The 22,769-nt window shown below is 44.0% G+C and overlaps 1 protein-coding gene across 2 annotated transcripts; it reads right to left on the bottom strand.

Moving 5' to 3' along the window:
* Positions 1-1,643: 1,643 nt before the first annotated feature.
* On the bottom strand, positions 1,644-22,767 carry drc9 (dynein regulatory complex subunit 9). 2 transcript variants are annotated; one of them, XM_014213542.2, is made up of 10 exons: positions 22,547-22,767; positions 22,241-22,387; positions 21,883-22,085; positions 21,434-21,562; positions 9,143-9,224; positions 8,724-8,885; positions 7,786-7,860; positions 5,763-5,894; positions 4,258-4,359; positions 1,644-4,085 (listed from the first exon to the last, which is right to left on the bottom strand). In XM_014213542.2, the coding sequence occupies exons 2-10, from the start codon at positions 22,367-22,369 to the stop codon at positions 3,978-3,980; spliced, it is 1,122 nt and encodes a 373-aa protein (XP_014069017.1). In that variant the 5' UTR covers positions 22,370-22,387; positions 22,547-22,767; the 3' UTR covers positions 1,644-3,977. The 2 variants fall into 2 exon arrangements, with proteins under 2 accessions (XP_014069017.1, XP_045580271.1); XM_045724315.1 differs by lacking the exon at positions 21,434-21,562.
* Between the last annotated feature and the right edge of the window lie 2 nt (positions 22,768-22,769).

The raw sequence follows: 22,769 nt of genomic DNA, 5'->3' as shown, positions 1-22,769 counted from the left end.
TCCACAGTTGACAGTGCATGTTAGAGCAAAAACCAAGCCATTAGGTCGAAGAAATTGTCCGTAGAGCTCCAAGACAGAATTGTGTTGACTCACAGATCTGGGGAAGAGTACCAAAAAATGTCTGCAGCATTGAAGGTCCCCAAAAACAGTGTCCTCCATTATTCTTAAGTTTGGAACCACAAAGTCTCTTCCTAGAGCTAGGAGGTGACCAAGAACGCGATGGTCATTCTGACAGAGCTCCCAAGTTCCTCTGTGGAAATGGGAGAACCTTCCAGAAGGACAACCATCTCTGCAGCACTCCACCAATCAGGCCTTTATGGTAGAGTGGCCAGACGGAAGCCACTCCTCAGTAAAAGGCACATGACAGCCCGCTTTGTTTGCCGAAAGGCACCCAAAGGACTCTGACCATGAGAAACAAGATTCTCTGCTCTGATGAAACCAACTCTTTGGCCTGAATACCAATTGTCATGTCTGGAGAAAACCTGGCACCATCACTAAGGTGAAATATGGTGGTGGTGGCAGCATCATGCTGTGGGGATGTTTTTCAGTGCCAGGGACTGGGAGACTAGTCAGGATCGAGGGAAAGATGAACAGAGCTAAGTACAGAGATCCTTGATGAAAACCTGCTCCAGAGTGCTCAAGACCTCAGACTGGTGGCCAAGGTTCACCTTCCAACAAGACAATGACCCTAAGCACACAGCCAAGACAACGCAGGACTGGCTTCAGGACACGTCTCTGAATGTCCTTGAGGGGCCCAGCCAGAGCCCGGAATCTCTGGAGAGACTTGAAAATAGCTGTGCAGCAACAGTCCCCATCCAAGCTGACAGAGCTTGAGAGGATCTGCAGAAGAATGGGAGAAAGTCCCCAAAAACATGTGTGCCAAGCTTGTAGAGTCAAGGCTGTAATCGCTGCAAAAGGTGCTTCAACAAAGTACGAAATAAAGGGCCTGAATACTTATGTAAATGTCATATTTCCGTTTTTTCTTTTTTATACATGTGCAAAGATGTCAAAAAACCTGTTTGTGCTTCGTCATTATAGGGTATTGTGTGTAGATTGATGAGTGGGAAAAAACAATTGAATCCATTTTAGAATAAGCTGTAACGTAACAAAATGTGGAAAAAGTCAAGGGGTCTGAATACTTTCCGAATGCACTGTATGTACATCCCAAAAGCGTACTTTACACATTTCTTGATATATGAGATGTTCGGTACTGACACTATTTAAAAATAGATGAAGATTTACCAACTTGCTCAAAATTTTTATCTGAAATGTTTGCAGATAGACTACTCACCATATGGTCATGCTGGAGAGGGGTGCAATCCCATCACCTGGTGATATTTGTAGGAGTTGCTTAAGGCACAGTCTTTTATTGTGTGTTTAGTTAGTGACGTCAAAATGTGGGACAGCATATTTTTTTTGAAAGATGTTTAAAAATAAACAACTGCTAATTAGATCAGTATCTTTCAATATAATAATAGAACACCTCTCAAAAGAAATGTGTATAAACAATTACTTTGTACTATATTAATTTAACAATATATTTGGTATTGCCTTCGATTGAATTAGAACATATCGTGATGTATATAGATGTCCTAAGTTTGGAGACTTAGCTTTTTTTTCTTTTTATATATATATATTAAAAATTTCCGGGGTGGGATTGCAATTTGCACCACTTCTGTAGAATCACCCATGTATAAAGCTGTAATTCATGTTTTTCCACAAGGAGCTGCATTCTCGTGTAGCTACATGGATTGGACGATGTCCCTAAGCGCTGGGCCAGGGAAGTAAAATAAAAAGTACTATAAGAAAATAAAACAGGCCTCTTAAAGGGTTAGTGTTACAAGTGGGATTGGTTCAAGCTGATCATAGACCAGTGTTTACAGGCAACTTCTTCCTTGAGCACAGCTCAGTCAAGTCTCTAATCAAGGGTGTATGTATGGGCAGGTTGACTATATGGGCAGGTTGACTGACAGCATGACATCAAGGCCTGCAACTTTGCATTAGTATCTGTGTTTTTATCTTGCAGTAACGGTTATTTCTTATTGTAGTCCACTCTACTGATGAGCTGTTGGGGCCGGCCAGGTTCTGGGGCAAAGGCACTGGGGATAAACATACACTACCTTTTTAATTTTCTACAAACAAATGTTAATTTTTTTCTTGTATTTTTTTTTACAAACCACCTCACCTTCACACTTGAGTTCAACATGGAGAGTTGAGACCGTAGACAAGTAGTAGTGAATTTGACATAGTGTCTCCCTCATGCACAGAACTAATCTTTTTATCACTACATGTAGCCAAGCTTGTATGACATTCAAATGGATCTACAGATTTAACTATTGACAGTGTTCAAGACACCTTTCCTATTCTCATGATCAAGTTGTTTTTGGTGAATTGTTCAACCACATCTTATAGACACAAATGTGGCTCTTGCTACACACACAGGTGTACATATTGCTAATTTGGTCTGGCAGCGGTTACAGTAATCTGCCAGACCGGAACAGTATTTATTTTTCACTAGCGCTGTCCTTAGTGAACCCCATTGACAAGGTTGTGTTCATTAGGCACCAAACAGAAGAAAACACACTGAAACAGGGATTACCTGTACTTGTCCAATAAGAAACATTGCTGTTCAGTTGCATGCCCTAATGAACATGGCCCAGCTCTACTTAGAGCAGTGTTACCCACAGAAAGTCAGGTTAACGGACTGACTCTTAGTTCTAATGAGGCAGACACAACCTCTCGTTCCCAGGGAGGGGGATGAGGGAGTGCTAGCCTTAGAGCTGACAATAATACTCTGGTGAAGACTGACCCAAGGACCACTGATTGATAGGGTCGGGGATCTTGTAGGCAGATTCCCAGCCTCCCTTTTCAGAACTCCATCTAAAAGAAAGTTAAAATGGTAAAAACATACCTCTGATATATTTTTCCCTTCAGAAGCTACGTAGGCTGCCTACTTTGATGCACATCCCTACAGTAAAAGCTACGTAGGATGCCTACTTGGATGCACATCCCAACAGTAAAAGCTACGTAGGCTGCTTACTTAGATGCACAGCCCTACAGTAAAAGCTACGTAGGCTGCCTACATAGATGCCCATCCCTACAGTAAAGGATACGTAGGCTGCCTACTTAAATGCACATCCCTACAGTAAAAGCGATGTAGACTGGGAATCTGCCTACATAGATGTACATCCCTACAGTAAAAGCTACGTAGGCTGCCTACATAGATGCACATCCCTACAGTAAAAGCGATGTAGACTGGGAATCTGCCTACGTAGCTTCTGAAGTGAAAAAATATGAGGTATGTTTTTACTATTTTAACTTTGTTTTTGATAGACTCAGATTTCTGAAAAGGGAAGTTAAAGGTGATTTTAAATATATTATAAATGTTTTGTTTAGATATTTTCACCCCTCCTGACTTATGTCGACTGACTTGGGCCTTCTCCAGCAGAAATCATGTGCCCCTACTGCTGGGTCTGGACCCTGTGACATTTGTACAGTAAAAGATACATTCCATATGTTTACAAGTAGGTACCAGAAAGAGAGGACCTTCTTTCATGACCGCAACATGGTCTTTTTAACTTTTTACACCGTTTGCTGAGAAATTGTCCCTGAAAACATGTACAAATTTGAATGATTATTTTCTGGTATGAATATTTGACATTCTTTTAAAGTGCATTAATAAAAGTTACCCATTTCAGTCTCATGAGTACGCTTGTTTATTACCATTCTTGCCCTTGTGTTAGACTGCATATAAGTAAGAACCTGGCAATGGTGATAGTAGTATTCAAAATGACCATGCCAACTTTACTCTGTTAAAGAAAAAACAAGCTTTTCTCATTGAAGATATATTTGCCTACAGTCCAAGTGTTGACTTAGATTGTCTGTAATCAGGAATTGAACATTGATGAAAAGTAACATATCTGTATTGAGACATTGTTTTGGTTTCCTTTCACTGGCGCTCTTGAAGAAGGGACACCTCACTTTTTCTTCTTTCCCTTCTTTCCCTCCTTGGACTTGGGCTTCTTGCCTTTCTTATAGGGGCCCAGGCCGCGTCGCACTAATGTTCCCCTCCACCACGACTGGATCTGCAAGTGACAGACGGGGAATAAGAAAATGATTTAGTGTAATGAACAAATGAAGAGGGGAGTACAGTTGTGAACAAGATGCATGGCATTAAACACTGCACTGCCACTGGATGTGACTGGTTTCCTTGCTGGGCAGGTGGAGGTGAATTTTTAAAGATTGTTCAATGATTACCTTGGTGGCTGCGTCTCGCTCCATATGTTCCTTCTCCAGCTTCCTGCGTAGGGCCTCTTTCTCCATCCTGTCCTCGATGACCACCTGCTCACTGTCTCTGTACTGGAACAAAAGAAAGTACAAAGACCGAGTCAATATCCAGAGTACAATTTCTGTTTCATACAGGTATACTTTCTAAAAGCGGCAATTTGCAGTCTATTTTAGTAAGAAGCTATGTATGGAAACTCATTACATGGAGCTCCTGACGAACAGTTCTTGAGCTGACGTTGCTTCCAGAGGCAGTTTGGAACTCTGTAGTGAGTGTTGCAACTGAGGACAGACATTTTTTACGTGCTTCAGCACTCGGCGGTCCCATTCTGTGAGCTTGTGTGGCCTACCACTTCGCGGCTGAGCCGTTGTTGCTCCTAGACGTTTCCACCTCACAATAACAGCACCTACAGTTGACCAGTGCAGCTCTAGCAGGGCAGACATTTGACAAACTGACTTGTTGGAAAGGTGGCATCCTATGACAATTCCACGTTGAAAGTCACTGAACTCTTCAGTATGGGCCATTCTACTGCCAATGTTTGTCTATGAAGATTGCATGGCTGTGTAACAGAACAATGAGAAAGATATTTCACCAGATGTGAAACATCTGCTTGGCGTTTCCACTCACTACCAAATATGGTAGTGAGAGGAAACCCACTGGCCTGCAGTGGGAGAAGGTGGATTTTGCAAATTTTCTCATCGATGAAACATTTGATCTCAATACAGTTTTCTGTTCCCAAAACTACAATCTGTTATGAACAGAGTGGACTACATTTTGTAGACTTTGCAAAAGGGTAAAGTTTATAAAAATTGCGTTGTTTAGGAGTGCAAGGGTGAATTGAGTTATTGCACAGGTGCACTTCACAGAGTAGGCGTTCCCCAACGGAAATATGCAGATGCATGCTAGAACACGCCAATATAGGATCTCACTAGCTCGTGTTTGGCTCTGCCCCTTCCTTGCTTGCTCTGCCCACTATGACTCATTTGTTCCCATAGACCACAGCCTGTCGTTTTCAATCTTGGTTTAGTTATAAAATCCACTACTTTGAAGGGGTGTCCACATACTTTTGGCTATGTAGTGTACAATTAATTTAAAAGTAAAAAAAAAAATGTATGTAGCAACTGCAGATTGCCCCTTTTAATGATCGGAGGACTTGTAATAACAGTTTATTTGCAGGTGGGATGTGCAACTCAATAATAGGACGGTGTTCCTAATGTTTGATATACTCAGTGTATATCAGGCCTACTATCCTATTCACTACCTAGTGTCAGTGCGCTAAACTGTATACTACAGAAAGAAATGGGTTGTGAGCCATGCAGACCAGGGTTGTATTCATTAGGGCACACCAAAGCAAAACATTATTCAACGGAAAATGGAAACTACTGTTTCTTTTTAGAAAAGTCCAGGTGCGCTCCCTGTTTCAGTCTGTTTTTCCCTGTTTGGTGCCTAATGAAATCAACCCAGGCTTTGTCCTCACCTTCTTGGCCAGCTCCTGGAGCTGGGAGAGATTGTTAGCTTTGTTGTTCCTCAGGCTGTTGAGCTCCTGCTGCTTGTCCTCCATGTCTCTCTCATAGCGCTCCATCCACACCTCCAGCTTCTCCCCCAGACTCTGAGAGGTGCACACACACATACACATTACACACATTGTTGCAGCTTCACCTGACAGACAAATATGGCTCTGCTGATGGCCACTGTCCACTTTTGTGGTTCTGAAAGTCAGATTTTGCAGTGATTTGATCTGCTATCCGTGGTGCTAAATCCCAGCTATGGCCGCTATTGCTCTAGAGACAAGGGCTTATCAATTTCTTGTACAGCTCCCCCAACAAATGTTTTGTGATTCAATTTATTTTTATTTTTTTTGCTATTGCTGTCGTAAAGGTTGCCGAACCCTGAATAGGGCCTAGGGATTGATTTGGGATTCTACTATCGCAATAAAATAACAGCATTAGATGTTTTAGATGGCAGCTCAAAGAACGTACCAAGTCATCCTACTACACCCAATATACACTACCGGTCAAAAGTTTTAAAACACCTACTCATTCAAGGGTTTTTCTTTATTTTTACTATTATCTACATTGTAGAATAATAGTGAAGACATCAAAACTATGAAATAACACATATGGAATCATGTAGTAACCAAAAAAGTGTTTTAAAAAATCTATATATTTTATACTTTAAATAGCCACCCTTTGCCTTGATGACTGCTTTGCACACTCTTGGCATTCTCTCAACTAGCTTCATGAGGTAGTCACCTGGAATGCATTTCAATTAACAGGTGTGCCTTTAAAAGTTAATTTGTGGAATTTCTTTAATTCTTAATGCGTTTGAGCCAATCAGTTGTGTTGTGAGAACAGCTCAAATAAGCAAAGAGAAACGACAGTCCACCATTACTTTAAGACACATTACATTAAAGCCTTATTCAAAAATGGATTAAATTATTTATTTTTCTCATCAATCAACACACAATGCCAAAGCATGTTTTTTGAAATGTTTGCAAAAAATCGAACTGAATTATCACATTTACATACAGTACCAGTCAAAAGTTTGGACACACCTACTCATTTGAGTTTTTTATTTTTACTCTTTCCTACATTGTACAAAAGTGTTAAACAAATCAACGTATTTTAGATTTCAGGCTTTCATGGTCGAATTGCTGTCAAGAAACCACTACTAAAGCACACCAATAAGAAGAGACTTGCTTGGACCAAGAAACACGATCAATGGACATTAGACCGGTGGAAATTTGTCCTTTGGTCTGGAGTCCAAATTGGAGATGTTTGGTTCCATCCGCTGTGTCTTTGTGGGACGCGGTGTGGGTGAACGGATGATCTCCGCATGTGTATTTCCCACCGTAAAGCATGGAGGAGGAGGTATTATGGTGTGGGGGTGCTTTTCAAGGCATACTTAACCAGCACGGTTACCACAGCACTCTGCAGTGATACGCCATCCCATCTGGTTTGGGCTTAGTGGGACTATCATTTGTTTTTCAACAGGACAATGACCCAACACACCTCCAGGCTGTGTAAGGGCTATTTGACCAAGAAGGAGAGTGATGGAGTGCTGCATCAGATGACCAGGCCTCCACAATCCCCGACCTCACCCAAATTGAGATGGTTTGGTATGAGTCGGACCGCAGAGCGATAGAAAAGCAGCCAACAAGTGCTCAGCATATGTGGGAACTTCTTCAAGACTGTTGGAAAAGCATTCCAGGTGAAGCTGGTTGAGAGAATGCCAAGAGTGTGCAAAGCTGTCATTAAGGCAAAGGGTGGCTATTTGAAGAATCTCAAATATAAAATATATATTTTTTGTTTAACACTGTTTTGGTTACTACATGATTCCATGTGGTATTTCATTGTTTTGATGTGTTCACCATTATTCTACAATGTAGAAAATTAGTAAAAATAAAGAAAAACCCTGGAGTGAGTAGGTGTTAACTTTTTACCGGTACAAAAGTACACGAGTCATGTCATGACATTTTCCAACCACCACTGCACACGTACTGTCTGATGTTCCTTGAGGAAAGTCTCCATCTCCATATGAACTCTCCTCTCCTCCTCCAACCTCTCCTGCTGTAGCTGAGGACAGAGGAACAATGATTACACAGATGCACATGTAGTGGTAACCATCTCTGTACAGCGAAACCTCACAGTTACTACAAAGTCTGTAGCCAAGTCACACCAAAGGCTCTGTCCAGAAACACCCCCCTAGGCCCCTAGCCGCTTGTGTAGATCTGAATGGATGGGATAGCTAGAAGAAATGTGTAGGTATTACCTACCCAATTCTATGAGCCCATACATGGGTGGACTGGAACAAGAATTCAGCCCACATCACTCCGTGCGCCACCAACTCACCCCCCACACACACCCCCACACATACACCCAGACCCTACAAACCCTAATTAGACACTGGGAGCAGTGCTGACACATGACATGTAAATACATATGTGCACTAAGTAATATCATAGGCTAATTAACGTGAGGTTCAACATCAGAGGCAGTGGGAACTCCATACACATTAACTAGATGGCCGTTGCCCACTGATCAGCCAAAGGCCCATTTTAGATTAGTAGAACATAGAACTTGCGCAAAACTCTGTACAACAAATCTTAACAGGCCCATGGGCCGCCGGCCATGTCTTTTATATAAAAAAATATATTTGTGTGTGTGTCAATTTCGACCAGCCTACCCAACAACAAAAATGGTCCAGCCCATCTGGCATATGCCAGAATTGCCAGATGGCCAATCCGCCACTGCATGAGGCACTTAGACTGCGTTTACACAGGCAGCCCAATTCTGATCTTTTACCACTAATTGGTCTTTTGACCAATAAGATCAGATGTTTGCCACTAATTGGGCAAAAGATCAGAATTGGGCTGCCTGTGTAAACACAGCCTTAGGTGCTAGGGGATGATTCTGGAGAGTGCCACAAAGACACACACCCTGATCTCATCCTCCAGCTGCTTCTCAGAGTGTGTGTTGATCTTCTGTCCCTGGTACACCAGCAGCTCTGCGCTGCTCTTCACATACTTCCTCTCCAGCCCAGTCTTAGCCTTCATCTCCTGTAGCTGGTCCTTCAGGTGGGCAGTCATCTCCTCGCGTCGCTAAAGGGACAACATTAAGACCGTTTGCGCAAAGTATTACATAAGTTGCCAGTACTTTGTAATGTATTTACCTGAGAATGAAAAACAGGGAGGCACCCTGATTTTCAAAGACATCAACATCTGACACCCTCAAGGAACTTGGAGCACCACCAAGAGTCAGTCAATATGTAGCTAATTCTAATCTTGCCCATTACTGGATTAAATCATATTGGGCACGTGAAGGAGTGTGTCTCCGTTGTCTTCCTCAGTTATGGTACCTGCAGCTCCAGAGTTTTTTCCTTGCGGATGTCAAGCAGCTGTCTCTGAAGAGCTTTGGTCCTCTGCCGGCCGCCCTCCTCCCTGCAATACACACAGACAGTAATCAGGCTCAATGTGTAAGTGTGAGTAGAATCTTGGCATTCTCTCAACCAGCTTCATGAGGTAGTCACCTGGAATGTATTTCAATTAACAGGCGTCCCTTGTTAAAAGTTAAATTGTTGAATTTCTTTCCTTATTGCATTTGAGCCAATCAGCTGTGTTGTTTCAAGGCAGGGGTGGTATACAGATGATTGCCCTATTTAGTTAAGGACCAAGTAGATATTATGGCAAGAACAGCTCAAATAAGCAAAGACAAACGACAGTCCATCATTAAGACATGAAGGTCAGTCAATGTGGAAATTTTCAAGAACTTTGAAAGTTTCTTCAAGTGCAGTCGCAAAAACCATCAAGCGCTATGATGAAACTCTCTCATGAGGTCCGCCACAGGAAAGGAAGACCCAGAGTTACCTCTGCTGTGGAGGATAAGTTCATGAGAATTCCCAGCTTCAGAAATTGCAGCCCAAATAAATGCTTCAGTGTTCAAGTAACAGACACATCTCAACATCAACTGTTCAGAGGAGAATGTGTGAATCAGGCCTTCATGGTCGAATTGCTGAAAAGAAACCACTACTAAAGGACACAAATAATAAGAAGAGATTTGCTTGGGCCAAGAAACACGAGCAATGGACATTAGACCGGTGGAAATCTGTCCATTTGGTCTGATGAGTCCAAATTTGAGATTTTTGGTTACAACCGCAATGTCTTTGTGAGACGCAGAGTAGGTAAACGGATGACCTCCGCATGTGTGGTTCCCACCGTGAAGCATGGAGGAGGTGTGATGGTGTGGGGGTGCTTTGCTGGGGACACTGTCAGTGATTTATTTAGAATTCAAGGCACACTTAACCAGCATGGCTATCACAGCATTCTGCAGCGAAACACCATCCCATCTGGTTTGCGCTTAGTCCCACTATCATTTGTTTTTCAACAGGACAATGACCCAACACACTTCCATGCTGGGTAAGGGCTATTTGACCAAGAAAGAGAGTAATGAAATGCTGCATCAGATGACCTGCCTCCACAATCACCCAATCTCAACCCAGTGGTTACTACATGATTCCATATGTGTTATTTCATAGTTTTGATGTATTCACTATTATTCTACAATGTAGAAAATAGTAAAAATAAAGAAAAACCCTTGAATGAGTAGGTGTGTCCAAACTTTTGACGGGTACTGTAAGTATTCAGACTCTTTACTCAGTTCATTGTTGAAGTACCTTTGGTAGCGATCCCCACAGCATGATGCTGCCAACACCATGCTTCACTGTAGGGATAGTGCCAAGTTTCTTCCAGACATGGCACTTGGCATTCAGGCCAAAGAGTTCAATTTACATTTACATTTACATTTAAGTCATTTAGCAGACGCTCTTATCCAGAGCGACTTACAAATTGGTGCATTCACCTTATAATATCCAGTGGAACAACCACTTTACAATAGTGCATCTAAATCTTTTAAGGGGGGGTTAGAAGGATTACTTTATCCTATCCCAGGTATTCCTTAAAGAGGTGGGGTTTCAGGTGTCTCCGGAAGGTGGTGATTGACTCCGCTGTCCTGGCGTCGTGAGGGAGCTTGTTCCACCATTGGGGTGCCAGAGCAGCGAACAGTTTTGACTGGGCTGAGCCGGAACTGTGCTTCCTCAGAGGTAGGGAGGCGAGCAGGCCAGAGGTGGATGAACGCAGTGCCCTTGTTTGGGTGTAGGGCCTGGTCAGAGCCTGAAGGTACGGAGGTGCCGTTCCCCCCACAGCTCCGTAGGCAAGCACCATGGCCTTGTAGCGGATGCGAGCTTCGACTGGAAGCCAGTGGAGAGAGCGGAGGAGCGGGGTGACGTGAGAGAACTTGGGAAGGTTGAACACCAGACGGGCTGCGGCGTTCTGGATGAGTTGTAGGGGTTTAATGGCACAGGCAGGGAGCCCAGCCAACAACGAGTTGCAATAATCCAGACGGGAGATGACAAGTGCCTGGATTAGGACCTGCGCCGCTTCCTGTGTGAGGCAGGGTCGTACTCTGCGAATGTTGTAGAGCATGAACCTACAGGATCGGGTCACCGCCTTGATGTTAGTGGAGAACGACAGGGTGTTGTCCAGGGTCACGCCGAGGCTCTTAGCACTCTGGGAGGAGGACACAAGGGAGTTGTCAACCGTGATGGCGAGATCATGGAACGGGCAGTCCTTCCCCGGGAGGAAGAGCAGCTCCGTCTTGCCGAGGTTCAGCTTGAGGTGGTGATCCGTCATCCACACTGATATGTCTGCCAGACATGCAGAGATGCGATTCGCCACCTGGTTGTCGGAAGGGGGAAAGGAGAAGATTAATTGTGTGTCTTCTGCATAGCAATGATATGAGAGACCATGTGAGGATATGACAGAGCCAAGTGACTTGGTGTATAGCGAGAATATGAGTGGGCCTAGAACAGAGCCCTGGGGGACACCAGTGGTGAGAGCACGTGGTGCGGAGACAGATTCTCGCCACGCCACCTGGTAGGAGCGACCTGTCAGGTAGGACGCAATCCAAGCGCGGGCCGCGCCGGAGATGCCCAGCTCGGAGAGGGTGGAGAGGAGGATCTGATGGTTCACGGTATCAAAGGCAGCAGATAGGTCTAGAAGGATGAGAGCAGAGGAGAGAGAGTTAGCTTTAGCAGTGCGGAGAGCCTCCGTGACACAGAGAAGAGCAGTCTCAGTTGAATGCCCAGTCTTGAAACCTGACTGATTAGGATCAAGAAGGTCATTCTGAGAGAGATAGCAAGAGAGCTGGCCAAGGACGGCACGTTCAAGAGTTTTGGAGAGAAAAGAAAGAAGGGATACTGGTCTGTAGTTGTTGACATCGGAGGGATCGAGTGTAGGTTTTTTCAGAAGGGGTGCAACTCTCGCTCTCTTGAAGACGGAAGGGACGTAGCCAGCGGTCAAGGATGAGTTGATGAGCGAGGTGAGGTAGGGGAGAAGGTCTCCGGAAATGGTCTGGAGAAGAGAGGAGGGGATAGGGTCAAGTGGGCAGGTTGTTGGGCGGCCGGCCGTCACAAGACGCGAGATTTCATCTGGAGAGAGAGGGGAGAAAGAGGTCAAAGCACAGGGTAGGGCAGTGTGAGCAGGACCAGCGGTGTCGTTTGACTTAGCAAACGAGGATCGGATGTCGTCAACCTTCTTTTCAAAATGGTTGACGAAGTCATCCGCAGAGAGGGAGGAGGGGGGGAGGGGGAGGAGGATTCAGGAGGGAGGAGAAGGTAGCAAAGAGCTTCCTAGGGTTAGAGGCAGATGCTTGGAGTTTAGAGTGGTAGAAAGTGGCTTTAGCAGCAGAGACAGAAGAGGAAAATGTAGAGAGGAGGGAGTGAAAGGATGCCAGTTCCGCAGGGGAGGCGAGTTTTCCTCCATTTCCGCTCGGCTGCCCGGAGCCCTGTTCTGTGAGCTCGCAGTGAGTCGTCGAGCCACGGAGCAGGAGGGGAGGACCGAGCCGGCCTGGAGGATAGGGGACAGAGGAAATCAAAGGATGCAGAGAGGGAGGAGAGGAGGGTTGAGGAGGCAGAATCAGGAGATAGGTTGGAGAAGGTTTGAGCAGAGGGAAGAGATGATAGGATGGAAGAGGAGAGAGTAGCGGGAGAGAGAGAGCGAAGGTTGGGACGGCGCAATACCATCCGAGTAGGGGCAGAGTGAGAAGTGTTGGATGAGAGCGAGAGGGAAAAGGATACAAGGTAGTGGTCGGAGACTTGGAGGGGATTTGCAATGAGATTAGTGGAAGAACAGCATCTAGTAAAGATGAGGTCAAGCGTATTGCCTGCCTTGTGAGTAGGGGGGGAAGGTGAGAGGGTGAGGTCGAAAGAGGAGAGGAGTGGAAAGAAGGAGGCAGAGAGGAATGAGTCAAAGGTAGATGTGGGGAGGTTAAAGTCACCCAGAACTGTGAGAGGTGAGCCATCCTCAGGAAAGGAACTTAAAGGCGTCAAGCTCATTGATGACCTCTCCATGGGAACCTGGATGGCGATAAATGATAAGGATGTTAAGCTTGAAAGGGCTGGTAACTGTGACAGCATGGAATTCAAATGAGGAGATAGACAGATGGGTCAGGGGAGAAAGAGAGAATGTCCACTTGGGAGAGATGAGGATTCCAGTGCCACCACCCCGCTGGCTCGATACTCTAGGGGTATGCGAGAACACGTAGTCAGACGAGGAGAGAGCAGTAGGAGTAGCAGTGTTATCTGTGGTAATCCATGTTTCCGTCAGCGCCAGGAAGTCTAGGGACTGGAGGGTAGCATAGGCTGAGATGAACTCAGCCTTGTTGGCCGCAGACCGGCAGTTCCAGAGGCTGCCGGAGACCTGGAACTCCACGTGGGTCGTGCGCGCTGGGACCACCAGGTTAGAGTGGCAGCGGCCACGCGGTGTGGAGCGTTTGTATGGCCTGTGCAGAGGGGAGAGAACAGGGATAGACAGACACATAGTAGACAAGCTACAGAAGAGGCTACGCTAATGCAAAGGAGATTGGAATGACAAGTGGACTACACGTCTCGAATGTTCAGAAAGTTAAGCTTATGTTGCAAAAATCTTATTGACTAAAATGATACAGTACTGCTGGCTGGTGGAGTAGGCTAGCTAGCAGTGGCTGCGTTGTTGACTTTGAACGTGTAGCTGGCTAGGTAACCTCGATAGTTTCAGTACTACACCTTGTCATGATACAAAGCAACTTTGTAGCTAGCTAGCTAACATAACACTAATCAAGAAGTTCCTTGTAATGTATTTAATTTCTACAATGCTACTCGTCAATAATAGTTGGCTGGGTTAGGAAAAATGGCGTCGCGGGGGACGGAAATAGCTGGCTAGCTAACCTCGATGGCTGGCTAGCTAACCTCGGTAATTACTAGACTACACAATTATCATGCTATGACAAAGACAACTAAGTAGCTAGCTAGCTAACACTGCACTAGTTCATCAGAACAGAGAATCTTGTTTCTCATGCTCAGAGTCCTTTAGGTGCCTTTTGGCAAACGGGCTGTCATGTGCCTTTTACAGAGGAGTGGCTTCCGTCTGGCCACTACCATAAAGGCCTGATTGGTGGAGTGCTGCAGAGATGGTTGTCCTTCTGGAAGGTTCTCCCATCTCCACAGAGGAACTCTAAAGCTCTGCCAGAGTTACCATCGGGTTCTTGGTCACCTCCCTGACCAAGGCCCTTCTCTCCCGATTGCTCAGCTTGGCCGGGCGGCCAACTCTAGGAAGATTGTTGGTGGATCTAAACTTCTTCCATTTAAGAATGGAGGCCACTGTGTTCTTGGGGACCTTCAATGCTGCAGAATTTTCTTTGGTACCCTTCCCCAGATCTGTGCCTTGACACAATCCTGTCTCGGAGCTCAACGGACAATTCCTTCAACCTCATGGCTTGTTTTTGCTCTGACATGCACTGTCAACTGTGGGACCTTATATAGACATGTGTGTGACTTTCCAAATCATGTCCAATCAAATGAATTTACCACAGGTGGACTCCAATGAAGTTGTAGAAACATCTCAAGGATGAACAATGATAACAGGATGCACCTGAGCTCAATTTCGAGTCTCATGTCAAAGGGTCTGAATACTTATGTAAATAAGGTATGTTTAAAAAAAAAAAAAAAAATTGTTAGTCATTATGGGGTATTGCGTGTAGTTTGAGGATTTTTAAAATTTAGAATAAGTCTTACGTAACAAAATGTGGGAAAATCAAGGGGTCTGAATATTTTCCGAATGCCCTGCACAGTGCTTATTCTACATTTTGTGTTACTGTCTGAATTCAAAATGTATTAAATAAATACAAATTCTCACGATGTACACACAATACCCCATAATGACAATGAAAACCTTTTATTTTTTTATTTTTTTAATTTTTTTTTAGAAATGTTGGCAAATGTATATTAAATACAGGAATCTAATTTACACAGTTGGAAGCACAGAATCGTTTAGAACAGCCCGAACCATGAAAAACGGCCTCTGACAATTATTCCTCTTTCATCAAACTTTAAAGTTGGCACAATGCATTCGGGCAGGTAGCGCATTCTCCTGGCATCCACCAAACCCAAATTTATCCGTCAGAATGCCAGATGGTGAAGCGTGATTCATCACTCCAGAGTCCAATGCCAGCAAGCTTTACACCACTCCAGCCGACGCTTGTGTGCAGCTACTCGGCCATGGAAACCCAATTCATGAAGCTCCCGATAAACAGTACTTGTGCTGACGTTGCTTCAAGAGGCAGTTTGGAACTCGGTAGTGAGTGATGTAACCGAGGACAGACGATTTTTATGTGCTTCGGCACTCGGCGGTCCCATTCTGTGAGCTTGTGTGGCCTACCACTTTGAGGCTGAGCCGTTGTTGCTCCTAGACGTTTCCAGTTCACAATAACAGCACTTAGTTGACCGGGGCAGCTCTAGCAGGATAGAAATTTGACGAACTGACTTGTTGGAAAGGTTGCATCCTATGGCGGTGCCTCGTTGAAATTCACAGCGCTTTTTAGTAAGACCATTCTACTGCTGTTTGGCTGTGGAGATTGCCTGGCTGTGTGCTCGATTTTATACACCTGTTGTGGCTGAAATAGCCGAATACACTAATTTGAAGGGCTATCCACATACCTTTGTATATATAGTGTAACTGACCATTGTACCACGTTGTTGACCTCATCAACAGCCATTCAAATGAGACGCTCGCGGAACAATGACGTTTAAAGTAGGCATCGTCATTTCTCTGAGCTAAAAAAAGTTTCAGCAGTCCCGAAGACAATCGTGTATTCACCCTTCGCAATTTTCTTGTCCTCCATCTCACTTTAATCAGCGTATGAGGCAGCGATTCTTTGAGAGTTCAGAACACGAACCTGATCCTCAGTTAATAAAATCAGAGAATAAACTACTATTACCATCGATTTCTCCACTTTCATTTTCAATAAATCGCAGACTGTTTGCCACACTTGATGCACTAAACTTTAACCAAATCCTGTAGGTAGACACGCCAAAATGTCTCTCTTCTTTAGTAAGTTAGTGTGTTACAGTGGTGGAAAAAGTACCCAAAAGTACCCAATTGTCATACTTGAGTACCTTTTAATAGAAAGTTACTCAAGTAAAAGTGAGTCAGCCAGTAAAATACTACTTGAGTAAAAGTACTTGGTTTTAAATGTACTTAAGTATCAAATGTAATTGCTAAAATTTACTTTTGTATCAAAAGTAGAAGTAAAAGTATAAATCATGTATAATTCCTGTTATTAAGCAAAGCGCAGAGCACCATTTTTTTTATTTTTTTATTTACAGATAGCCAGGGGCACACTAACACTCAGACATTATTTATAAAAGATGCGTGTGTGTTTAGTGAGTCTGCCAGACCATAGGCAGTAGGGATGACCACGTGTTCTTTTGATAAGTGCATGAATTTCACACTTTTCCTGTCAAAATGTAATGAGTACTTTGGGTTGTCAGGGAAAATTTATGGAGTAAAAAGTACAATATTTTCTTTAGGAATAAAGTTAAGTAAAAGTAAGTTGTCAAAAATATAAATAGTAAAGTTGAGTACAGATACCCCCCAAAAATGACTTAAGTTCCATTGGAACTGATCATTCATGCCTATTTTCGTGCCAGCGAGTCTTTTACCGAGGCTTTCAACCATCTTTAAAGAAAGCAAATTTGGCAAAGATTGGGCGTTCATACCTCTGTCCTCTCTGTCCGAAACAGTGTACACGTTCAAGTTGGATTTTGTCGACAGCTTCCACGTGGGTTCTGAAGCGTTGTAAGGAGGAATTCCTTCACCACATTTTCAGGAACTTCTCCTTCTTTTTCTTGGATAGCAGTAAGTACCATATTTTCTCTCATAGATCTATTCTGTATGTCATGTAAGGCTTCTCTCAGAAAGATGTTCTCCTTTAAGTTCATTAACGTCCATTTCAATCTTATTGACTGTCCCTTTTAGCTGGTTTGTTTCTTTCTCCATTGCCGCAGCTTTTTCATCACTCATCTCGAGGCTCGCCTTCAACTCCTTTATATCTTTCCAAACTAATTCAAGTATGCAGTTTGTCATCGATCGATTTTAACAGATTGGTTTCCACCCTTACCATTCCCGGTGGTGAAAAGCATAAATCGTCTGTGTCCGTCGGAGTCTCTTTTTCTTTTGGAGATTGGTTCTCCTTGTTTACTCTGTCATGTTTGGTGTTGCTTGTTGTTGTAATATTTGTCGATACATTTCTTAAGCCTGATGATTTGTTTAGTGTTATCCAGATTGAAGGTTATTACCCACGAGTATGTAAAGTTCTAATATTTAGTCTTACAGATATTGAATATTATGATTTTATCTTGAGGCAATCTGCACCGCTGTGTAGAGTCTGCCATCTTACCTCCGTTCCCATCTAGTGGATTTTTTTTTTAACACCGGCTTCTTTCTTTTCACTTTGTGATACAGGCCAGTAATATAGAGTGAATGCAATGTTGTTGATCTCTTTGTATTTTCAAGTATTGGAATCATGTTATAGGTATGCTTGTTATCGGCAGGATCTGAGGAGTTTGTTAGGATCAAAATAAATATGAAAGAAGTTAAAAGGTTAAAGAGAAACCCACCTCAGTCTTCTGTGAACTACACACATTTTTATGCAAAAGACACCAGAAGGGCATTCCAAGAGTTGTTGAGTGTTCCTCAGTGGTCTAGTCTCAGTCCTGACTTAAATCTGCTTTAAAAAAAATCAGAGACAAGGTTTAAAAATCGCTTTCCGTCAATGATCCCAAACCAAATGTAATGAACTTTCGCAATTTTGACAAAAACAATGGATATATTTTGCCCTAGGAGTTGTGCAAAGTTGGTAGAAGGTGCTTCCACCAAGTATTTAAGATTTAAGTCGACCTCAGCCCGGTCAATTCCAGCCAGTCTGCATAGCGCGATATCAACCCAGAGCATATCGGACTGATTTTTCTCCACCACATCTCCGGATTCCTACCGGAAGCTCTGAACCTTTACACCGGATCATCGCAGCTAGCTAGCTGCTATCCGAGTGGCTACACCTGGCTAACGTCTCTGTCCCGAAGCAAGCACCAGTTAGCCTAAAGCTAGCCTCGAGCTTGGCCCATCTCCTGGCTTGCCGCAGAGATCCATCAGCCAATTCCTGGGCTACAATACCTCTTTTGCAAATTGGCCTGCCGACACGGATCCCCGCTGATCCATCACGACTGGTCTGCCGACGTAAATGTCCGAGGCGGTTTCTACAGGCTCTTCCGTTGCGACGTCCCCCTGAGGCTCATCTGCTAGCCTGCTAGCCCCGGCCTGCTAGCTGTCTGAATTGCCGTGTCTCCAGCTTGCCTAGTTACTCACTGAACCCTATGATCACTCGGCTACACATGCCTCTCCCTAATGTCATTATGTTGGTTAGTGATTATTGCCTTATTTCACTGTAGAGCCTCCAGCTCTGCTCAATATGCCTTAGCTAGCCCTTTTGTTCCACCCCCCACACATGCGGTGACCTCACCTGGCTTAAATGGTGCCTCACTCAATGCCTAGGTTTACCTCCACTGTACTCACATCCTACCATACCCTTGTCTGTACATTATGCCTTGAATCTATTCTTCCGCGCCTAGAAATCTGCTCCTTTTACTCTCAGTTCCGAACACACTAGACGACCAGTTCTTTTAGCCTTTAGCCGTACTCTTATTCTGCTCCTCCTCTGCTCCTCTGGTGATGTAGAGGTTAACCCAGGCCCTGCAGCCCCCAGCATCACTCCCATTCCCCAGGCGCTCTCATTTGTTGACTTCTGTAACCGTAAAAGCCTTGGTTTCATGCATGTTAACATTGGAAGCCTCCTCCCTAAGTTGGTTTTATTCACTGCTTTAGCACACTCCGCCAACCCGGATGTTTTAGCCGTGTCTGAATCCTGGCTTAGGAAGGCCGCCACAAAATCCTGAAATTTCCATCCCTAACTATAACAGTTTCTGACAAGATAGAACTGCCAAAGGGGGCGGAGTTGCAATCTACTGCAGAGAGAGCCTGCAGAGTTCTGTCATACTATCCAGGTCTGTGCCTAAACAATTTGAGCTTATATTTTAAAAAATCCACCTTTCCAGAAACAAGTCTCTCACTGTTACCACTTGTTATAGACCCCCTTCAGCCCCCAGCTGTACCCTGGACACCATATGTGAATTGATCGCCCCCCATCTATCTTCAGAGTTCGTACTGTTAGGTGACCTATACTGGGACATGCTTAACACCCCGGCTAATCCTACAATCTAAGCTTGATGCCCTCAATCTCACACACATTATCAAGGAACCTACCAGATACAACACTAAATCCGTAACCATGGGCAGCCTCTTAGATATCATCCTGACCAACTTGCCCTCTAAATACACCTCTGCTGTCTTCAACCAGGATCTCAGTGATCACTGCCTCATTGCCTGCATGCATAATGGGTCCGCGGTCAAATGACCACCCCTCATCACTGTCAAACGCTCCCTAAAACACTTCAGCGAGCAGGCCTTTCTAATCAACCTGGCCCGGGTATCCTGGAAGGATACTGACCTCATCCCGTCAGTAGAAGATGCCTGGTTGCTCTTCAAAAGTGCTTTACTCACCATCTTAAATAAGCATGCCCCATTCAAAAAATGTAGAACTAAGAACAGGTATAGCCCTTGGTTCACCCCAGACTTGACTGCCCTTTACCAGAAATGTGCATTCTGTAGCACTAATTCCAAAAAGATTTGGGACACTTAAGTCCATTGAGAATAAGAGCACCTCCTCCAAGCTGCCCACTGCACTGAGGATAGGAAACACTGTCACCACCGATAAATCTCCGATAACACACATACATCTCTCCTTCCGTGGCCTCCAACTGCTTTTAAATGCTAGTAAAACCGATTTCTGCCCGCACCTTCCCGCCCAACTAGCATCACTACTCTGGACGGTTCTGACTTAGAATATCTAGACAACTACAAATACCTAGGTGTCTGGTTAGATTGTAAACTCTCCTTCCAGACTCACATTAAGCATCTCCAATCCAAAACTAAATCTAGAATCGGCTTCCTATTTCGCAACAAAGCCTCCTTCACATATGCTGCCAAACATACCCTCGTAAAACAAACTATCCTACCGATCCTTGACTTGGGCAATGTCATTTACAAACACTCTACTCAGCAAATTGGATGTAGTCTATCACAGTGCCATCCGTTTTGTCACCAAAGCCCCATATACTACCCACCACTGCAACCTGTTTGCTATGCTCTCGTTGGCTGGCCCTCACTACATATTCGTCGCCAAACACACTGGCTCCAGGTCATCTATAAGTCTTTGCTAGGTAAAGCCCCGCCTTATCTCAGCTCACTGGTCACCATAGCAACATCCACCCGTAGCACACGCTCCAGCAGGTATATTTCACTGGTCATTCCCAAAGCCAACACTTCCTTTGGCTGCCTTTCCTTCCAGTTCTCTGGTGCCAATGACTGGAACGAATTGCAAAAATCACTGAAGCTGGATGTCAGAGCAGCTTACCGATCACTGTACCTGTACACAGCCAATCTGTAAATAGCACACCCAACTACCTGATCCCCATATTATTACTTACCCTCTTGCTCTTTTGCACCCCAGTATCTCTACTTGCACATCATCATCTGCACATCTATCACTCCAGTGTTAATGCTAAATTGTAATTATTTCGCCTCTATGGCCTATTTATTGCCTTACCTCCCTACTCTTCTACATTTTCACACACTGTACATAGATTTTTGTATTGTGTTATTGACTGTACGTTTGTTTGTTTAGCTCTGTGTTGTTGTTTTTGTCGCACTGCTTTGCTTTATCTTGGCCAGGTTGCAGTTGTAAATGAGAACTTGTTCTCAACTGGCCTACCTGGTTAAATAAAGGTGAAATAAATTAATTAAATAAAACATTAACTCAGGGGGGTAGAGACTTATCCAAGTATGATATTTCAGTTTGTTTATTTTTGGGAAAATGTTCTATAACTTTCTTTCACATTGAAAATGAGGAGTAGGTTGTGTAGATCTATCGTTAAAAAAACAAATATAATCCCTTCAAAATAAAACAGGCTCATAGAAATGTCTGAAACGGTATCATACACATCCATGTGTTTGATACCATTCCATTTACAACATTCCAGATATTATTACAAGCCATCCTCCCCTTAGTAGCAGCCTCTTTATGTGTGGGTTTTGAAAGAATTTGACTATCGCCTGCAAAGACAATGAATTATTAGCCTACATATTCATATTGACCATAACCTGACCTGATTATTATGTCCAGGAGGTTGGCCTTCCTTCTTTTCTCTTCTCCCACAGCGAAAAGCAAGCTGTGAAAGGTCCCTCTCTCTTGCAGCTCTGCCAACACATCAGCAATCACGTGAGCCACAAACTGACTGTATGCCAGGAAGAGAGAGAGAGAGAGCACGATCGTTATGTATGAGGTAGATGGCATAGATAGTACTTTTTGGATTCACAGTTAATACAGTCTGCTCTGCACCTTGGGAATGTTTGACAAATGTAAACAATGGCAATGTGTTTAGTTCAGTGGTTGACCTGAAAAAGATACCAATGAAAAGTTGTCTCGTGTGCATAATAAATCTCTGTTTGAAGCACAGAGTTGTGGGCTTCTATTTTATTAAATTGTCTGGAACCTAGCTCTGGTCCAAGTTGGAACGTGCACAAAAGCCCCGAACAAGAGCTATCTGGAACCCACCTGTCTCTCTGCACCTTGGCTAGGTTGTCAGGGGACAGTGGGTTCTCCTCTAGTGTGCGGTTCAGTTCCTTCTGGGATCTGTGCAGCTCACGGGTGGCATCTGACAGTCCCCTCGACTCTCTCTCAAACTGACGGGCTGCTTTCAGGTTCTGCTCTGCCCCTTTCTGCTGTTCAAGGACCTGTCCAATGTCAGCTGACACAAACTTCCACAAAAACAGATGAATACGGGCTGAATAGGAGAAAATTACAGCTTAGATAGCAAGCATACCATTAATTTGCTAAAGACGCATCCCCGCTTGAAAAAGCCAACTGACATTAGCTCCGCGTATAATGTTAGCTGAGGATAATCAGATAATACCTTATCAGCTTCTGGACGACCCCTGTAGCTGTCGGGCATGATGTGACCCAGCACTGACAGCTGTGCAGCACAGTCCTGGAGCACTGTACACAGTCTGAGCAGCTCTACCCCAGACAAAGGAACCGGCATCCTGATGGTCTGTGAACACTGAATTCGAGCGAAATTAGCCAAGCAATTTACAATATCACCTATCTAGCTAGCTACTAACGTTACCGTTTTCTAACTGACATTTTTGTGTTAGAAAATATCCTGGGCAAAATGCTCAATAACACAATCAACAGATTCGTAGCTAGGTATATTTCTTACGTGTCTTCACGAAACGTGTTGAAGTTTACTAGCTATATTTATGGACAATAAAAGGCCAGTAGTTTAACTAGAGCATAGTTTAGCTAGCCTAGCAGCACACTTGGTAGTTTACGCCGGTCACCCTGGTAACGCACAACATTTGATTATTGTTTTCAAAAAATGACATTTTTATCTACTTTGATTATTATGTTGTGTGAAACGTACGAGAATGCAATAAAGTGAC

Source organism: Salmo salar, chromosome ssa09, assembly GCF_905237065.1.
Source record: "Salmo salar chromosome ssa09, Ssal_v3.1, whole genome shotgun sequence".
Taxonomy (NCBI): Eukaryota; Metazoa; Chordata; class Actinopteri; order Salmoniformes; family Salmonidae; genus Salmo; species Salmo salar.
Note: the sequence above shows the minus strand (reverse complement) of the source record. Positions and strands in the feature narration are given on the sequence as shown.

Excerpts from the sequence above, each read along its gene's own strand:
- drc9 (XM_014213542.2), bottom strand. The coding sequence starts at position 22,369 with ATGCCGGTTCCTTTGTCTGGGGTAGAGCTGCTCAGACTGTGTACAGTG. Across the intron at positions 8,886-9,142 it reads AAAAAACTCTGGAGCTGCAG|CGACGCGAGGAGATGACTGC; the intron begins GTACCATAACTG and ends TTGTCCCTTTAG. Across the intron at positions 5,895-7,785 it reads TCCTCAAGGAACATCAGACA|AGTCTGGGGGAGAAGCTGGA; the intron begins GTACGTGTGCAG and ends TGCACCTCTCAG.